This window comes from Meles meles, chromosome 4, assembly GCF_922984935.1.
Source record: "Meles meles chromosome 4, mMelMel3.1 paternal haplotype, whole genome shotgun sequence".
Taxonomy (NCBI): domain Eukaryota; kingdom Metazoa; phylum Chordata; class Mammalia; order Carnivora; family Mustelidae; genus Meles; species Meles meles.
This window is the reverse complement of record NC_060069.1, coordinates 53769259-53788877: the sequence shown is the minus strand read 5'-3', so window position 1 is coordinate 53788877 and position 19619 is coordinate 53769259. Positions and strand designations below refer to the sequence as shown.

The 19619-nt window shown below is 42.7% G+C and overlaps 2 protein-coding genes across 7 annotated transcripts in view; both read right to left on the bottom strand.

The window, feature by feature from the left end:
- The window catches only part of IGF2BP2 (insulin like growth factor 2 mRNA binding protein 2), a 160548-nt gene that overhangs the window by 50305 nt on the left and 90624 nt on the right, over positions 1 to 19619 (bottom strand). The window lies entirely within an intron of this gene.
- Positions 12421 to 13243, bottom strand: LOC123940137 (40S ribosomal protein S6-like). Its single transcript, XM_046002619.1, has one exon. It carries the CDS (start codon positions 13218 to 13220, stop codon positions 12471 to 12473), a length of 750 nt encoding a protein of 249 aa, XP_045858575.1. The 5' UTR covers positions 13221 to 13243; the 3' UTR covers positions 12421 to 12470.

Below are 19619 nucleotides of genomic sequence, written 5' to 3'. Positions count from 1 at the left end.
TATGTACATTTCACCACAGCAAAAACAAAAACAATACTACAGGAGAGAAGAGCAATGCAAAGAAATGATGTAAAATTTTCTACAAGACAACTAACTAGTCTGGACTCTTCAAAATGTCAATGTCATTAAAAAATCCAAAAAAAAAAAAAAAAGAAGAAGAAGAAAATCCCAAAACTGTAGATTGCTCTAGATTTAAAGAGAATAAAGAGATCCAACAACCAAGGGGGATAAATGGACAAGAGTGAAGAGGGCAGTCAGAAGCACAGTTTTGATTTTTTTCTTTTTCAGTTTAATCGAAAGCAGAGTAAGACCTACAGTCAAGCAGAGAGTGCCCTTTAATGGAGATACACAGGCTCTTTCCCAGTGGCTTCAGGATTTAGGAATTTAGAATTACCCACTCTCAAAATTCAAGGAAGGTAAGCATTTTGGGTGAGAAAAGGAAAGAAGCTCAGCCTCCACACTACCAGGAAAGGGGGAATACAGTCAGTCGTACAGCCATCTCGGGAACGGGCTGGGGTACTTGGCTACTTTGATTTTATATTCTGGTTAATCGGTGACTGTAGTAGACATGTCTAGACTATCAAATCTTAAAGAACTACAAAACAAATACACTTAACCTCAATTAATCTAATTCTAACTGACTTAATTGACAGTATATGGAACTTTTCAACATCTAAGTGCCTTAGACTACTTCTTATGAATGTTATTATCTTTGTATTATAGATGCCCAGAGGAGATAGAAAGTTCCAACTAGAGTGAATTTCAGATAAACAAGATGTCCATTGTTAGGAATTTCAATTACCCAACAGAAATTATTTTGTATGGTAGAATTTGTAGCTTAAAATAAGTGGCCAATCATGTGGGGAAATACAGTCATATTCAATTGTCATGGAATTGCTATGATTCTGAAGAACCATTTTACCTGTATTTGGGGGTAAAAAAAAAAAAAAGTAAAATACATGCTTGCATGAGCAGAGGATGATGGTATAGTTTTTCAGGCATATGGTAATTAGCCACAAGTCTAATCAGCTCCTTGGGAACTCTAGCCCAAGCCTTGACCATGATGATGGCTTGAATGGAGAACAGAATTAACAAACTGTGGGAATGGCAGCTCATGAGCTCTCAGGTTCCATTTGAAAATTAGGCTGTCTGGGGACTGGAGGATCCCCAGGTAAACTGCGGGCAAGAGAGGCAATCTAGGAAGTAAAGAGGGTCCTACAAAAGAGTCCTTTGACTCCAATGAGGGAGTCTACCTAACTAGGTCCCATCTGTTTCCACAGCCATTCTGGATGCCATCAGATGACACGCAGTCCTCGCTCCGGAGGGGAATAGAGCACCATGACATGTGCATCATCTGTAAAGAGTGGCAAGTACATTAACCAACTCCAAGGACTGTGGCAGAGCCAAGACTAAAACCACCATGGTTCTTGTGTTGCCCTGCCTCACCAGATAGTGCCACAGTCAGATTCTACTATATCCCACGCACTCATTAGTATGTGTTTAAAACTTAGACTTAATTGGGACTTCATCAAGATAAAAAGCTTTTGCACAGCAAAGGAGTCAACAAAACCAAAGGACAACTGACAGAATGGTAGAAGATATTTGCAAATGCCATATCAGATACAAGGACTAGAACCCAAAATCTCTGAAGAACTTATCAAAATCAACTCCCAGGGGCACCTGGGTGTGGCTCAGTGGGTTAAGCCTCTGCTTTTGGCTCAGGTCATGTTATCAGGATCCTGATATCATGCGTAGCAGCACCAGGCTCTCTGCTCAGTGGAGAGCCTGTTTCCCCCTCTCCCTCTGCCTGCCTCTCTGCCTACTAGTGATCTCTCTCTCTCCTTGTCAAATAAATTAATAAATCTTAAAAAAAAAAAAATCAACTCCCAAGAACAACTAATCCAATCAAGAAATGGGCAGAAAGCATGAACAGACATTTCTGCAAAGAAGATATCTAGAGAGCCAACAGACACAGGAAAAAGTGTTCCACATCACTCGGCATCAGAGAAATACAAATCAAAACCATAATGAGATACCACCTCACACAAGTCAGAATGGATAAAATTAACAAGTCAGGAAATGACAGATGTTGACAAGAATGTGGAGAAAGGGGAATCCTCCTACACTCCTGGTTGGAATGCAAGTAGGTGCAGCCACTCTGGAAAAGAGTATGGAGGTTCCTCAGAAAGTTGAAAATAGAGCTACCCAATGACCCAGCAATTGCACTACTAGGTACTTACCCCAAAAATACAAATGCAGTGATCTGAAGTGGTACCTGCACTCCAATGTTTATAGCAGCACTGTCCACAATAGCCAAACTATGGAAAGAGCCCAGATGTCCATCGAGAGATGAATGGATAAAGAAGATGTGGCATACATACAATGGAGTATTACGCAGCCATCAAAAAATGAAATCTTGCATTGTACGACGATGTGGATGGAACTAGAGGGTTTATTCTAAGCAAAATAAGTCAATAAGAGAAAGGTAATTATCATATGATCTCACTGATAAGTGGAATTTAAGAAAAACAAGGCAGAAGATCATAGGGGAAGAGAGGAGAAAATGAAACAACATGAAGCCAGAGAGGGAAACAAACCATAAAAGACTCTTCCCCCCCCCCCCCCCATAAAAGACTCTTAATCACAGGAAACAAACTGAGGGCTGCTGGAGGGGAAGGGAGTGAGGGGTGGAGTAAGTGGGAGATGGACACTGGGGAGGGTATGTGTTGTAATGAGCACTGGGTATTATATAAGACTGATGAATCACAGACCTGTACCCCTGAAAAAAATAATGCATTGTATGTTAATTAGTTGAATTTAAATAAAATTTTAAAAAACCTTAAACTTAAAACTTCTGCATAGTCTGTACAAGGGCTATTCTGTGCTAAATTGGACCAGGACCTAGGTGCTAGCCAAGTCCAATCCTCTAGCCAACTGTCATTTAAATCCTAACTCCAAATCCCCCTTTGTCTGCCTCTCTCTCTGTCACACACACACACACACACACAGAGGCAGGGCACAGAAAATGATTAGGGGTCAACTTAACAAATTAGTCAATTTCTTTTTTTTTTTTACAAAATTAAGAACAATTGCCTTTGCCTCCATGGGATCTAAAATAAATGTATTATAACAGTTAATAGAAAACTTAATGTTTTCAATATATAAATTGCTGAAAATGAACAAAAAGAGGTTTTCTGATTTTTTAGGAAGAAAAATTATGTGATCAAAGTCTTTGTGAATATTAGCAAGTACTATGGGCCAAATCACAAGAGGATTAAATCAGATATTACTGTGGTGACCTACTGCAGAGTGTTTTGAGCCGGGAGAACTTCAGTTAAAAACCTGGTAACTTCCTTTGCTTTATAAATTCATGGCCACAAAACCATAAATTCCCAAGCAGCCCTAACATGCTCAAGCTTCATGCACATTCAGGGTCAGGAGCTCATGAAAAGTCCACTGCTTGAATGTGACAGAAAAGACATCAGTGAATATGACAAAACAGTAGCCCAAGACTTTGCAACTTACGTAACCTCCTACACCCTCTCTGTCCACTAGCTTATAAAAAGGCCTTGACTTCTTAAGAAGTTACTAACACAATTCCAGATTTCCCTTTTGAGGAAAGCAACAGGGATTCTTAATTATTGCTGAAAGAAGGAGAAGGCAAAAGAGAAAAGTCAGTGGGATGATTTATGATGATTAGATGATCATGAGAAGACCAGCCACTCCCGGGCAAGATGGTGAAGTAATTCCTCTATGGGGAAGGCATACAGTGAGTATAATTCGCATTAAAAGACCATGAAGTTTCATTCCAATTGCAGAATTCTACAAATCCTTTGGAAAGTGTAAGAGGAAGGTTAAAATAATCTCCAGTTAAAAGAAATCAGTATGGGGGCACCTGGCTGGCTTGGTTGGTAGAACGTGCAACTCTTGATCTCAGGGTTATGGGTTCGTGCCCCAAAGTGGGCACGATTTAAGATTTTAAAATCTTAAATAAAAAGGAATTAGCACGCTTGAGTTTATAGACTGAAATGACCATATACTATTTAAGCAAAGCAGATAACCAGATTTCTCAGAGATTCAGTATTTTAGCTCTTTAAAAAGGAAGTATCTAAAACCTTCTCTTTCTTTATTCGTATTCGGTTTTTGACAAAGGGGCTCCTTTTACCAGAATAGTGGTAAATAGGAGAACTATCCGAACTGAAGGAAGACCAAAAGAAATCTAAATAATAATTTGGGGAAAACAATATTTTTCTTTGCCAATAACTTCTTTAGGAAATTAAAAAGAAAATAAAAAATGTTTACAGGAAAAGTGTGACACTCTTATCAAGGTCTGTATACAATTCTCTACAGATAGTATCACCTTTCCCATCCATCATTACCCTCCTTCATTCATTTTGTGACGTGACAAAGAAACAGTTTTAACTCTGGTGTTACCAGAACTTCTCCATGTGTTTCCCTGAACACTATCTCTTCCCCATCCAAGGTATTTTACTAATGAAGTCTCATAAAGTTTTCAGAGGTTTCACCCAAAACATCCATCACAGTGTTTTTAGCAGGAAGCTTTCCCCAAACCACCACTACTACTTACATTCCTGTATACTAAGCATCTCATTTAAGCCTTACCACTCCCATAGGAAGTAGACATTGTTATCCCCATTTTTCAGACAAATAAACTGAGGAGTTGATGAGTCCCCTGCCTTGATTTTTGGTGTAGGCTCAGAAAGTTTAAATCTTTGTTCTTACAATGTCACTTTGGAATTGTCAATTCACTAATAGCAAAATTTACACTTCATGTATAGATTTCAGTTCAATGAATTTTGGATAAGATGTGCACTTTCAGGCAAATTCTAGGAAAATGGGTCTTAGGAATGGGCTTCTAGCCTTTCCCTCTCAGTGTCAACCTCCTTGGAGACTCTGACCAAAACCACCACCTCTAGGAAGGGTTATTTTGGAAACTTCACCGTGGCAGCTCACTCTTTGCTTCTCAAAAGAATTTGCTTACAGATAAATCCCCTTGGCTGGGGTGGGGGTCCGGGGAGGGATAAAGGCTTTACCTAGTCAAGCACTTCACCTGGTTGACTAGGTGACTGATTCCTGGTTGACGTTCAGGCTTTCCTGACGCAGGGCTGGGAGATGGACACACCTGCAAAGACCTGAGGGGGTCCGATCTGCCTGGCAGTTTTGCTTAGTTACCACCGGCCTCAATCAGGGCTGTGCTGAGCCTCATGATAAAGTTTGAGAACCCTCTCCCAGATACAGACTGCTGTATGGGGAAAGGTGGAGTAGATCCCAGACTCGTGGGTGAAGTCCTGAGAAGCTTAGGACATTTATGTGTGCCAAAGTACAAACACGCATTTGGATTCAGGACAGTGAGATTTTGAGAGGTAAGGCTGAGTTTTACCAAAAGTAAAGTGAACCAAAAATCTGTGCACCAAATTCCCGCTTTTTAAGATCGAAACAGAGTTAAGAACTGAAAAGATTTTCTTTAATGTTTTAATTCTGCTGTGATGAAGATTCCAGTTAACAAAACCAAACTGTGTTTCTACAGAAGTGATTAGTTACTCTTTACAAGGCCCTCAACTCATTATCTGTAATTAAGACTAACCGGGGTAAAAACACATATTTACACATCATAATTGGAGCCAAGATAAATGATACCCATAAACACGATGCAACACAAGTTATAATCCGAGTATATAAGCGTTTGCTTTGTGTGGTGCGTGGCAGACACAGACTCATCTTCGTAAAGGCAAAGAGAGCCACATGCCTGGCCACCCACAGTTATACCATCCCTCCAACATCCCTTCAACCCATTTCAAATAATTGCTTTCTATAGTTTTCCAAAGAGCACACAAATCTGTCCCCCTCCTTCCTTCCTACCTGGGTCTTTTTCATTTTTTTCCCCTTCTCAGCCCAAACAGTGTCTGGGACACAGCAGGTGCTCAGCAATCAGCAAATTCACCAGAAGCATTTGTTGCTGACAGCTGGCTTCTTTTTGCTGGCCCACTCCATCCCATCTTCTCTCTTCCAACTCAAGAACATGTGCTTATGGAAGACACTGACTGGTCCTCAACCAAGCCGATTTCTTTGACTCTAGTTTATGCTCATCAGCTCAACGCTCGGTGGCTGACTGAAAAATATAGAAGATTCTTCTAGCACAGCAGCCAGTACATACATTTCCTGTGATTGGGTGTCCTGACTCATGTAAAGGTGGTGTTTACCCCCTTCAGACAAGAAGTACGTCAGCATGTCTCGACTTACTGAAGAAACAGTTTCACAATGAACACAAAAATTTAAGCCGGAAGCTATGAGTCCTCAATGTCTGGAAATGAGTGATAAACCAACACGACTTTTCTCCTGAAAAGAAGGAATCGTTCCCAGCAGTTATACAACACTTTGATCTTATTCATTATAGTCCTGATGATGACTAAGAAAAATTAAATGCATCTCTACCATAGCCCTAAATCCCAATAAGCAGAGAAAGGTAGGAGAAGGCTGGCCAAATCGCATACCCTTCCCTCACAAGGGAACTCCTTTCCCTGGCTGTGCAAATCAAGTAGTATTCACCACCTCACACAAGAGTAACATCTCACCTATACTAGGTTGTAAACAACCCAAACTGCACATACCCGAATGTTCTGACAGGAGATTAAAGAGAGGACATTTCATCCAATTTTGGAGAACAGGATGATTTCTAAGATTATACCTAAAACTTTTCCAAATTCATTGAGCAAACGCTCACTAAACACCTGTTGTATGCCAAGCACTTGTCTTAGGTTCTGGGGTATATTAGTAAACAAAACAAAAATGTCCTTAGGCTGCTTATGTTCTAGGGAGTAAAAAACAAAGGACACTATTGACCTCAGCAACCCTGAAAACTCTCAACTCAACCTCAACAGAACAAAAGAAAGTACTTCCAAGTTGGCGCCTTGATCTAATCAAATAGGGAAGGAAAAAGGCTATCCCTGCTTTTTGCTAGCTTAAATTTTTTTGGTTTTAGCTAGAAGTGAACCAAATATCTTTAAACATCTACTTCTGCACAATATTTTAAAAAAGATTTTATTTATTTATTTGACAGAGATCACAAGTAAGCAGAGAGGCAGGAGAAGGGGGTGGGGGAAGCAGGCTCCCCGCTAAGCAGAGAGCCTGATGCGGGGCTCAATCCCAGGACCCTGCGGATCATGACCTGAGCCGAAGGCAGAGACTTTAACCCATTGAGCCACCCAGGCGCCCCTCTGCACAGTATTCTTACAACGTAATTGCAGTTAGCAAAGAGCATGGCCAAGTCCTTGTTCCCATGGGCCGTGAGGGAAGTGGTGGTTGGGGCAGGTACTTCCGTGTGTAATAGTAGTGGGACAAGTGCACTGCCACAGAGGGGTTTTGGAGAAGCTTTCCTCCCTACCCAGGGCCTGTCCTTGGCACTGGACCCCCTAAGGCTTTCTCTGCTATACAAAGGGGTATTCTGGAGAAAATAAAAAAGATCATGGGAAAAGTTAGTTATCAAAGTTGGGAGAGGAGTCAGAAAAACAACTTTCGCACAGTCCCAATGCAAAGATAAAAGCAGTTCACAGGATACAGAGAAAAAAAATCAGTGACCAACCAGTATCTCATAAGCTGCGATGAAAAAAGTGAGAAAAATCACTAGCTCTTAATGTTACATGATCTGAATACAATGCAACTTACTTTTTAAAAAAGATTTCATTTATTTATTTATTTGAGAGAGAAGAGAGAGAAAAGAGAGCGTGAGCACAGGCACAGCACGGCAGGAGGAGAGGGAGAGAGAGAACCTCAAGCAGACTCCACACTGAGCATGGTGCCCGACACACAGCCCGATCTCACAACACTGAGGCCATAACCTGAACCGAAATCAAGAGTCCAACGCTTGACCGACTGAGCCTCCCAAGCACCCTGCAATTTGTTTTTTAAAACCTCAAATAGTCAACTTTAAAAACATCTGAATGAATTGGGGAAAGAGTATATAAGTTATTCTTATTTTAAAAAGGATTCATCATCTAGGGGCACCCGAGCGGTACCGTTGATTAAGTAGCCAGACTCTTGGTTCTGGCTCAGATCATGATCTCAGGGTCATGAGATCAAGCCCACGTTCATGCTCCGCACTCAGCACAGAGTTTGCTTAAGACTCTCTCTCCCTCTCTCTCTCTGCCCACCCCCCGGCTCCCCCATTCTATCTTTCAAATATTTTTTTTAAAAAAAGCATTCATTATCTTAATGAGGATTCATTTTATGATCCCTTTATATCAATTCTGAAATGAAACAAACACACGTGGAGATAATTCCAAATATGTAAGTTTGATTTATAACCGATTTTGGAAGACTAGACTTTTACACAGAAAATTTTCTCAGGGGTGCTAACAGAAATGCAAGGTTCATGAACTGTACCCTTCCACAACTATGTACATTATACCCCTACGGCTATACGTCCACAGCTTCCAACCTGGTAGCATGGACACAGCAGGCATCCCGTAAATTTGATGAATGAATCAACGTACACGACAGGGTTAATGTCTCTGGCACTTAAACACAGAATTCCTTCCAGCTGCTGATTCACACTCTTTTCTTACAAAGACAGTAAACAGAGCATCTGTCTCAGTTGGTTCCTGACTTTTCATCATTTCCTCTTAAGCCAGCACCATTGGCTGGGTGGGCGCCCCACCATCCATCAATGGGAAGTTGCAGAGAGAAGTCAACGCCAGACCTGGATACAGGTGAACAACCCACCTGGCTCAGCAGGTGGCCATAAGAGGTCCTGCCACCACAGCTTCTGATTCCTTTTCCCATCTCTTTTCCCTTCCCTGGATGCAGCCAGGGCTGCCCCCTACTTCAGGGTGCTCCTTCTTTCTCTGCCTGGAGCCAGGTCCTCAGAAACATGACTGGGGGAGGGAGGAGAGTTCAGCGGTGCCCTCCCCTCTGCTGTTCGTAGAGTCCCAGTCTCCTTAGTTTCGTGATGAGCAACTGCCCTCTCCTCTTAATTGTCCCTTGCAAACCGCAAGGAATTATGAGAAAGTACTCTGTCAACTACAGTGTACCCTACAAATGGGGGCAGGATTATTCTGACAGATGCACAGAAGCCTCCAACTGCGCTCGCATCTCTCATTCCCAGCTTTGGTTCTGATGTACCCAGGAGAGCTGGTTTTCCTATGAAATGCGAGTGAATCTGACTTCATTCGATGAGTCACAACCATGTCATTCATTAGAAGGCACTGCATGGAGCCAGCACTGAACCAGGGGAGACGTTACTGAAATTATATGGAGCCACCTGAGGAGTCAGGCTAAAAATCCATTTCAGGGTAAGTTTAGAAGGATTATGCTTCTTCATTTAAGAGCACCTTGATTATTATGCTTAAGTGAGAGTACTTTTGTTCCTTGGTGGGAAATAGAGAAGTTGTAATACTTGCTAGAAACTTGTGGAAATGCAAACCCTTTATTAACTAACGTCTGTAAGCTAAAAAAAGGCCCTGATTTCCAAGAGAAATACGATTTAAGAAAAAATATAAATTTAAATATATTCCCTGGATTTCCTAACTCCATGTTTCTCCCTTCCCCTAATAAAACATTTTGTTACCAAAGGCTACTGTTATTTCAGCACAACAGAGTGGAAGGCGTGCCCAGCTGAGTTCGAATCCCAGTCCCTTTTGGACATCTTGTCAGACAGATGTTGAGGCCAGTTCTTTAACCTCTCTAGTTAATGCTGCAGACCTGGAGGCAGTTAGACGAGATGACCAAATGCTTTCTCAAACTAAAATTCACTTCATCTTAGCAGTAGAACAGAACTGTCACAAACAGAAGGTAAGAAGAAGAAGAGGTATCTCCACAGACCTAAGCTACAAAGAGAACTGGAAAAACAAACAAACAGACAAACAAACACCCAATTCAGCAAAGCCTGCATTTTGTTTGGGTCATAATTTTTAACAAACCAATAAATAAGTTAGATGACAGAGTCCATCGTATTTTATAAAAGGATGGCTTACAATCCAAAAATAGTGCGTTTCCTCCCATTTTTAAAATTTAAATTCAATTAATTAACATATAGTATATTATTGGTTTCCGAGGCAGAGTTCAGTGATTCATCAGCTGCCTATAATACCCAGTGATCATCACATCACGTGCCCTCCTTAATGCCCATCACCCTGTTACCCCATTCCCCCCAGCAACCTTCAGTTTGCTTCCTATGCTTAAGTTTCTTATGATTTGTCTTCTTCTCTGATTTCATCTTTATTTTTCCTCTCTTCCCCTATGATTCTGTTTTGTTTCTTGAATTCCACATATGAGTGAGATTATATAATTGTCTTTCTCTGATCGATTTATTTCACTTAGAATAATACCCCTCTAGTTTCAACTACGTCATTGCAGATGGTGAGATTTCATTTTTTGATGGATGAGTAGTACTCCAAAAACAGTGGGTTTTGACTCTACTTGTATCATAACCCATCCGAACAGCCACAGTTTATCCCATTTATTTCCCTTTCTACCTGATTACAGGAGCTTTATGTTTACACCCTCACCACTCTCAGGGTTACTCTTGCACAACTTGTGGTATCTGGATTTTGAAGGTGTTATGTTATTTCATGAAATTTACTATGAATGACGGGTATGGCACAGCTAAGCAGGAGCTCGTCTATATCCCACAGGTATATGTAGGTCTTGGCATGGGACTGTGAATAAGGAGACTATAATTGCCTCCAAGGAATTCCACTGATGTCAGAAACCACCAGATCAAAGCCTATGTTTCCACTACTTAGAAACAGCTCTGGCCCGTAATTCAGATGTTGGTTAATTAGTATTGTGGTGATAGTCTACTTGTTATTGCAACTTTGATCTAAATAGTTCTGTAAAGCCTACATTCGTATTTTTAAAGTAACATGCTTTAGCAGTAGGTGAAACTTCAGGCATAGCACATTTATTTCAAAAGTAGCAATGGTCAGCTTGATTTAATGAAGACACCACAAGATAACTGTCCAAGGCTCCTTCTAGCAATAAGGGTCTAGGTAACAGGTGAGCAAGAAAAACTTTACAGACAGGGGTCAGGGGTGGAAGGGTGTGGGGAGACATCAGGAGGAAAAGTGTTTATGGGACAGAATTCTTTTTAGTGACTTCTGTACAGTGGTCCTGCAGAATTCAGCAAATCTGAACATTTATATCTACCACTTAACCGGTTTCTTTCAAACAAATGCACTTTTTTTTTTTTTTTTCTAAAGATTTTATGTATTTGAGAGAGAGACAGGGAGAGCAAATAGGGAGAAAGAGTGTGAAGCAGACTCTCTGCTGAGCAGGGAGTCCGATATGGGGCTTGATTGCAGGACCCCAGGATCAAGACCTGAGCTGAAGGCAGATGCTTAATCAAATAAGACACCCAGGTGCCCCAGATACTCTATCGTCTTTGCACAAAGTTCAAAAGATACCGAAAGGTATAGTAGAACAATTCTCTTCTGTACTTATCCTGCTACACTCTTGTTCTTGATACCAGTTTTAAAAAAAATCATTCCAGGGGCGCCTGGGTGGCTCAGTGGGTTAAGCCACTGCCTTCGGCTCAGATCATGATCTCAGGGTCCTGGGATCGAGTCCCGCATCGGTCTCTCTGCTCAGCTGCGAGTCTGCTTCCCTCTCTCTCTCTGCCTGCCTCTCTGTCTACTTGTGATCTCTCTCTGTCAAATAAATAAATAAAATCTTAAAAAAAAAATAATTCCAAAGTATTCTATACATAAACATGGCTGTATATATCCCCCCCAAATAAATATGTTTGTGCTCTGTATATGTTTTTTTTTTACTTGAAGATTGTTTCATACTCATACACATAGTTGTATTATTCTTTCTAATAAGTGCCTAATTCTCAATTTTATGGAAGTACCATAATTAATTTAACCGGCCTCCTGATGGACATATGTTTCTATTCTTTTGCTATTTCCAAACAACCAACCAACAAAAACCCAAATGCTATAATATCTGTCTACTAATTTTGCACATGTGTGACTCCATCTTGGAAGATGAGCCCCTAGCAATAGAATCACTGGGTTAAAGGGTTTGCATTTATAATGTTAAAATACAAATGCAGCATAAGGTTGTTTTTCCATACATTTGGAAATATAGTTATCAAATTTTTAAATTTCTGCCTCTTCATATGTGAGAAGTACTATCTTGCATTTTAATCACAAATGAGGTTGATCATTCTTTGTATGTTGAAGAACCTCCCTCATGTCATCCAGAGAGAGAGAGAGAATCTTCAAACAGACTCTCTGCTAAGCACGCAGCCTGACATGGGGATGGATCTCATGACCCCTGAGATCATGACCTGAGCTAAAACCAAGAGTTGGACGTTTAACCACCTGAGCCACCTAGGTGCCCCAGAAACTTGACAGAATTCTCCCCTGCTTTTCTTCAGTATTCTAGAAAGTGACTTCTAGATTTTTTTTTTTTAATGTCTGATCTTATTTATTTGTCACTCTTAGAAAATCTCATTTTTGACTGGACTCAGACTTAGAGGTAGAAGCTCTCAGAGAGGACAGCCTCCGTCTCTTGGCAATCTGTTCCTGGCATTTTTCTTTGGCCTCCTTCATTCTCTTGGCCAAAAGTTTAGCATATTCTGCAGCCTCTTCCTTGTTTTTCTTAGTGCGCTGTTTCTTCAAAGCAATACGCCGACGTTTGTGTTGGAGGACACGTGGAGTAACAAGATGCTGTATCTTGGGCGCTTTGGTTCTAGGTTTCTTACCTTCTTTATTTAAGGGCTTTCTCACAACATACTGGCGGACATCATCTTCTTTAGAGAGATTGAAGAGTTTGCGGATTCCGCTGGCTCTTTTGGGCCCCAGGCGTCGAGGCACAGTAGTATCAGTGAGTCCAGGAATATCCTTCTCCCCTTTCTTTACAGTGACCAAGTTGAGAACACTGAGATTGGCATCCACAATGCAACCCCGAACAGATTTGCGCTTTCTCTCTCCCGTCCTCCTTGGTCTGTAGCAGGAATGCCCCTTACTCAGCCGCAGGTGGACACGGCCGTGGGTCAAGACACCCTGCTTCATGGGGAAGCCTTGTTTGTCATTGCCACCACTGATTCGGACCACATAACCCTTCCATTCTTCACCGAGGGCGTCAGCAGCAACTTCTGTGGCCATACGCTTCTCATAAAAGGTACGAAGTTTGTGTTCATCGTCCATTTCAATGAGTTTCTGGCAGCCAGTAGCTGGGAAAGAGATGTTTAGCTTCATCCTGAAGCAGCCTACCGCCTCCGAGGCGCCACGAAAAAGAGCTGACTTCTAGATTTAATTAACCTCACTCATTTCATTTATTTGACAAACAGTTGCTGTGCATTTACTATGCTGGACACCAGAGAAACAGGTGAAAAGCCTATCCTCTCCCATGAAGAGCTCACAGTCCGGTTGGGAAGACAGCCACATATGCAATCAGTACATCCTGGATCCAGGATAGGCCTGCGTCGTGCTGGATGGAGCCGGGGTGGAACTCAGCAAGGGCCAGACACACCCCAGCCGAGTCCTGAGCAGCAGGAGACACAATGGGCCACAGGAACAAAGGTAAGGGGTCCAGAAGCAAGGTCAAAACTGTTGAAGGATCCAGCAAGGTCTCCCAAGTCAAGGGAATGAGGTACACAGAAGCATGGTCATTCAGTTTGAGAGGAGCAAAGAATGCTTCCAGGGAGGGTCAAGAAAGCAGGCTGGAGAGGCTGGCAGGAACCAGATCAGGAAAAGCTTCCTATTTCCTGAGCTGAACCGTGAAAATGTTAAACCTTTCACCAAGATCCAGAAATGAAAGATCAGGCCCTTTGCAAGGTCACTGAACACCAGGTGAAAGAGTGGAGACACATAAACACAGCCATCAGCATTAACTTTCTTTCCAGAACCCGTTCTCTTTTTTCTTCTTACTGACTTCCTTCCTCCAAGGAAAGAGCCTTGTGGCTCTGAAAATTTGGGTACAGCATAATTCTACCCTTTCCTGTGGCTGTGTGCACACCACTGTTGGGGACGTCTGCTGACTATTCCTCGCTTCTCCTGGACATGGGACTGCCAGGTACATTTAACCAACAAATGAAGAGCCTCTTGAACTTAAAAGCATCTCACCAACTACCACTGTAAGACTCTTCTGTCTCCAGCAAGAATTTACCACACCTATTGAGAGTACAACAGATAAATCCATTAAAAATATTAAGAGTGGGGGCAGCTGGGTGGCTCAGTGGGTTAAAGCCTCTGCCTTCAGCTCAGATCATGATCCTAGGGTCCTGGGATCGAGCCCCACATCAGGCTCTGTTCAGCAGGGAGCCTGCTTCCTCCTCTCTCTCTCTGCCTGTCTCTCTGCCTACTTGTGATCTCTCTCTGTCAAATAAGTAAATAAATAAAGTATTTAAAAAAAAATTTAAAAAAAATATTAAGAGTGTTTTAGGTTAGTGAAAGTCACGGTTAAATAATGATTATTTTTTAAACAAATGCACTAGAACTTCTTTTATTTAATTCAATGTAAATAATGCCTCCATCAAAGTAATGCCCACAGAAGACTATCCACTTACTCCAATAATAATTCTTCTGTCCAACATATTTTTGAATTTTTTTAAATTGACATTTTCTTTAGCAGCTATCCAATAAACACGGATCTAGCCGATCTGCCTTTGGTTTGTAGTACAATCGCAAATCTGCTGTGTGTTGAAGCAGAATAGGCCTCTTTTCCTTTCTCTTCCCCTTTCTATATTCAACAGAAACAAAACTCAGAGTTGGCTCCTCTTGCCTCTGCTAACAGCACAGAGCACAGATCTCTGGGGAGTAGGCTGCTGGCCACCATATCCATGTCATCAACCCATCCTCATGGGGGATTCACCTCCTACTTTCCTTCAGGGAGGGTGGAGAGGAGCAGCACCAGGGAGAACACCATTGGCTATCCTGAGCATCTTGGTCTGGTTAAGGAGAGGGTATTTACTCAGGGCTGGGCTGGTGAAAGGGGAAGTCAACCCCATCAGTGCTGGCTGATTATCAGGATGGGGGCGGGGGACATTCATTATTTCCAGGTATTGTGTGGTTAACTTTAGGTGCCAGGATCAAAACTTCACCTTCACTGGGGGGAGGCTGCCTATCCTGGCAAGATCAGTGCTCCCACAGCCTTCTTTGTTGCACTTATCACAACCCTCTGTTTACATCTCTACTGCCCAGCCATACTCTGCTCCCTGTGGTTCCTTCATCCCACCATCCAGCACCTTCCATGCTGTATGTAAACAAGTGAGCAGATGGCAGGAGTAGCTGTCCTGGAAGCCCATGTCACCAGGCCTCTCAGTTCATCCACTTTGGTCAGGCCAGGTTACTGGAATGGGAAGAGACCACTCTGTCTCTGACCAGGTTTCCTACAGCCCTCTGAGGGTCAGAGAGCTCTGAGAGAAAGCTCATTCCCTCAGTGTTTGAGACCCAAGTTTATTGGGAAGTCACAGGCAGAGAGGTGAGGCACCAGGACTGCTGAGCGCACGGCCACCTCCTCAATATGTGACTACAGCAGGCTACTTCATTTCTTGGGGCCAGATGGCCTCTTTCTACAAACCTGCTCAGTGTCAGGAATTCTCCAGTTCTGCCTGCTGTCTTCCCTCAAGGACACCACAGATGTCTCTTCCTCCCATAGAAATCTGTACAAGAACTACGTTGTCCAGGCAAAACAAAACAAAACAAAAAAACCCAACCTTTGAAGGAAGAATTTCTATGCTGTGAGTGGTTTATTCGGAGAATAGGACTCAGAAAAGTCTTAGAAATCTTCATTCAATGACATAGATAGACAGACTTTAATCTGTGAGCCAAGAAAAATGGTTTGTAAAGGCCAGAAGAAAAGAACCCCATGGCTAAGAACTGGTAAAAACATCTGTAACAAACAAACGTTCTAAGGGAAAGACTGTGAATCAGCAGGATCACAGGAGGTGGAGAGTGAGCTTTGAAATGGCAGAGAATTAACCGGCTAAAGGGCAAATGGCACAGAATGGGGCTGTGGGAGGTGACACACACAGACCCAAGCAGCACCCGCTGCGGACAAGTAGACACATTTTCATCCCAGGCCCACACCAGTAGGCACAGCCTCATCTACCATACTTGTATTTTCTACACGGGAAGTAGGGACTACTGAGATTCATTAGAGATTGTAAGGCCAAAAGCTCTGGTCTTGGGAGGTAGAAAAGGAAGTGCGAATGAGCAGGAATTACATTTTCCATTCCTTTCACTGACACTTTTGCATAAGCTGTAAATGCAAGGGGTGATGTAGATAGAAGGCTCCCACTACAGCCTCTGCCTTCCAGGAACTCAGTCCGGGAGGCTTGGAAGACAGGACACCAGAGCCTACCATCCGAGGTATTATCAAGGATAAAACCAGTGCAGCCTTCACCACTGCAAGGCATGTTTACGCACGCTACCTCATGTGATTCTCACTCTGGCCAGCGGGCCAGCAGAGAATGTAAGTAACTTGCCCAACGTCCCTCAGGTGTGATGGGATAGGCCCAGCTGCAGAAATGTCACAGATAACACTGTAAGACCTATAAGAGATATTGCCGACTCACAGGCATTCCAAGGACAACAACAGTGCCTACACAAGGGATAGGCACTGTGTTGGCTAACCTACGAACACTAACCACAGTGCCTAAAAAAGCCCCACACTGCCACTCAGCCTGACCCAGTCAGCACTTGGCCCCTATCTGCTGCATAAATGAGGGTAAGTATTAACAGCTTGCACTTTGCCCTTGGGGTACCTAACCGGAAGCCAGGAATCTGAACACAGATCTGATGCCCACGTCACCAGCCCTTCCATTCTGGTAGTGTTTTTAGGTGACACATGAGACACGCAGTTCCATGTGGTAACTGCAGGAGGTGAGCAAATACAGCAATAAAAAACAATGTATCACATTTCACTTATTTTCTAGTATTTCTTTGTACATCAGGGGAAAAGTCTCAGGCGGTGGCTGGACAGTTTTTAACACTTCACCAATACTAATCCTCCTCTCTCTTTAAAAAAGGAGATCATATTGAAAGCAGAACCTTTCAACAAGCAACAGTACCTAGAATTTAATAACACTTTGTTCACAGTATATTTTAATTTTTATTGTTCCTTTTTCTCTATTGCAAATGGTACTGGTTTTCCATTTACATAAATGAAATAAAGTTTCTTTTAAAATTAAGCTTACAATTTTTGTTTGTTTGTTTAAGTAAGCTCTACACCTAACGTGGGGCTTGAATGCACAACCCCAAGATCGAGTCATACTCTGCCAACTGAGCCAGCCAAGTGCCCCTGAGTTAAGCTTTTTAACAGGGGTGGGGAGGATCATGTTAAAGGACAAGAAAGTAGTTAATGGTGCAGATCGCGGAGCCATGACAGAAAACATGAAAGCAGTATACTGATGGCTGAAATTTGAGAAATGCTGCTCTACATCACACTGGCTCTCAGAATACAAGTGCTCCTCCGCAGCTCCAAATTAGTACTCCTGCATAGGTTGGGTAAATAGGACACGTATATTCTCTAGGACCCTCAAGTCTGAGACTGCAAGATTCCCAACTTGGCATGTCCCAGACATGATTTCTTGCACGGGCTATGTGAAGAATATGATGTGTTCAGGTTGGCAGACAGTTACATGAACAGGTGTAAGAAGTGGATATTAACAAGTGTTTGACTAGAGAAGGGGTTCACCAAACTTGACTAGTTGGCTACATCTCGCCCAAAGACTGGTTTTGTAAATAAAGTTTTATTGAAACTCACATTTGTTTACATACTGCAAACATATTGTTTATATGCATATTGTCACTACAATGGCACACTGAGCATTGTGCCCAATACATTTACTTTCTGGCTCTTTACCAAACCAAACCAAACCAACCCCAAACCAACAAACAAAAAACCTGACCCTTGCACTTGGGAGGGCAGGCACTGTATATCAGAGCCAATGAAGTGTAGTTCAAGAACCAAAGCAATAACTCCACCAGAAATTAAGTTAGAAATGGCCCCCTGGAACTGCAGATAGGTGCGAAGGAAGAAATCTGAATGGAAAACTGAATGTCGAAGAGGGGAAGAGCAAAGCTATGATGGAAACCTGACAAGCAGGGAAGGTGAACGAGGGGCAAGGTAACAACAGAGATAATAGTTTGGAATCTGTTGGAGTCCAAAACCACCTTTGTGATGAGCTGTTCTGGGCTTTCCAGACCTTCCCAAGTTGCTGCCTGTTGCAACTTAAAGGAGCCAGATCCTTGGGAAACTGGGGACCCCAGTCGTGCCTTGGCAGGTGGTACTGAGGGTGAACCATAATGACTGTGATGGTCACACATGACCTTGGGTGGGATGAGGAAATAACAGCTTGTATTTGGGCAAGGGCCAACTGGGTACAACGAGGAGAGATGAATACTAACTTGGGGCAAGTGCAGAGGCCTTGTTCCATTGGGAGAGGAGTTTGCACTACTGTGGTAGGCTATGGGAGATCACTGCAGGCATTTGAGCAGGGAGGTAATTTGTAATTCCGGTTATTTGTGAGGCAGATAGTGGGGGGTGACAAAGCTCTACGAAACAGCAAAATACTACCTATCTTTGGGTGACAATAGTCTAAAAGACAAAACAGACTGGGTTTGCTAGAGTAAAGGTGTTAATAAGACGTCTATCAGCAGAGTGTGAGAAACTGCTGCAGTTACAGGCTCACAACACTATGCCAGCTCTTCTTTCACATGCCTCATCTCCTTGCACAGACATTTCTATGAGTTAAACACAAACAAGACAGTGATGCCCTAGGAGTGACCAGCAGTACTGACCTGGGGAGAAGTAAGTAGGCCCTGCTAGAGACAAATTCAAATGAGAGAACCAAGCTGTACTGGATCCAAGAGCCATGAGTACACAAACTTGCAGGGGCTAGGCTAGAGGGGAGGGCAGTAATCTGTAGCTGTGCCAATTTCCATGGTGTAAATACTCTTAGCACAGCTCATTTAAACCCACTAACATGACGTCACCAAGTGAAAGTTGGAAAGAGATGCTCACAATTGACTCTAGTGAGCAGAGCGAGCCTTCTCCAGCAAACCACCAGAAATCCAGCAAGTTGTTCACAGCAGCTCCTACCCGGACAGATCTCTCTGAAGTCCTGCTGCTGAAGTTACCCACCCCATTGCTGAGACTGAGATCTTTCAGCTGACATTCTCAAAAGGGTTCTGAAGAACATTACTTTCTTTTCTTTTTTTTTTTTTAAGATTTTATTTATTTATTTGACAGAGAGATAGAGAGCATAAGTAGGCAGAGCAGCAGGCAGAGGGAGACGGAGAAGCAAACTCTCTGCTGAGCAGGTAGTCGCATGAGAGAGACTCGATCCCTGGACCCTGGGATCATGACCTGAGCTGAAGGCAGCTGCTTTACCAACTGAGCCACCAAGGCGCCCGAACCTTACTTTCAAATCTCAAAAGAACTTCATTTTGTAGAAAAGCAAACTAGCTCAGAACTATGGAACTGCTCACCTTGGACTATGTGGCAAGGCTGGGAGCGTGCTCTGCATGATCAGAAACAAATTCTGAAGCCAGACATGGATAAGTGCAGACTGAGAAGTTAGCCTACAGTTAAGCCACAGCTGATACAGGGCTGGCAAACTACTCCCAGGGTAGTCTAGTTAAAGCAAAGAA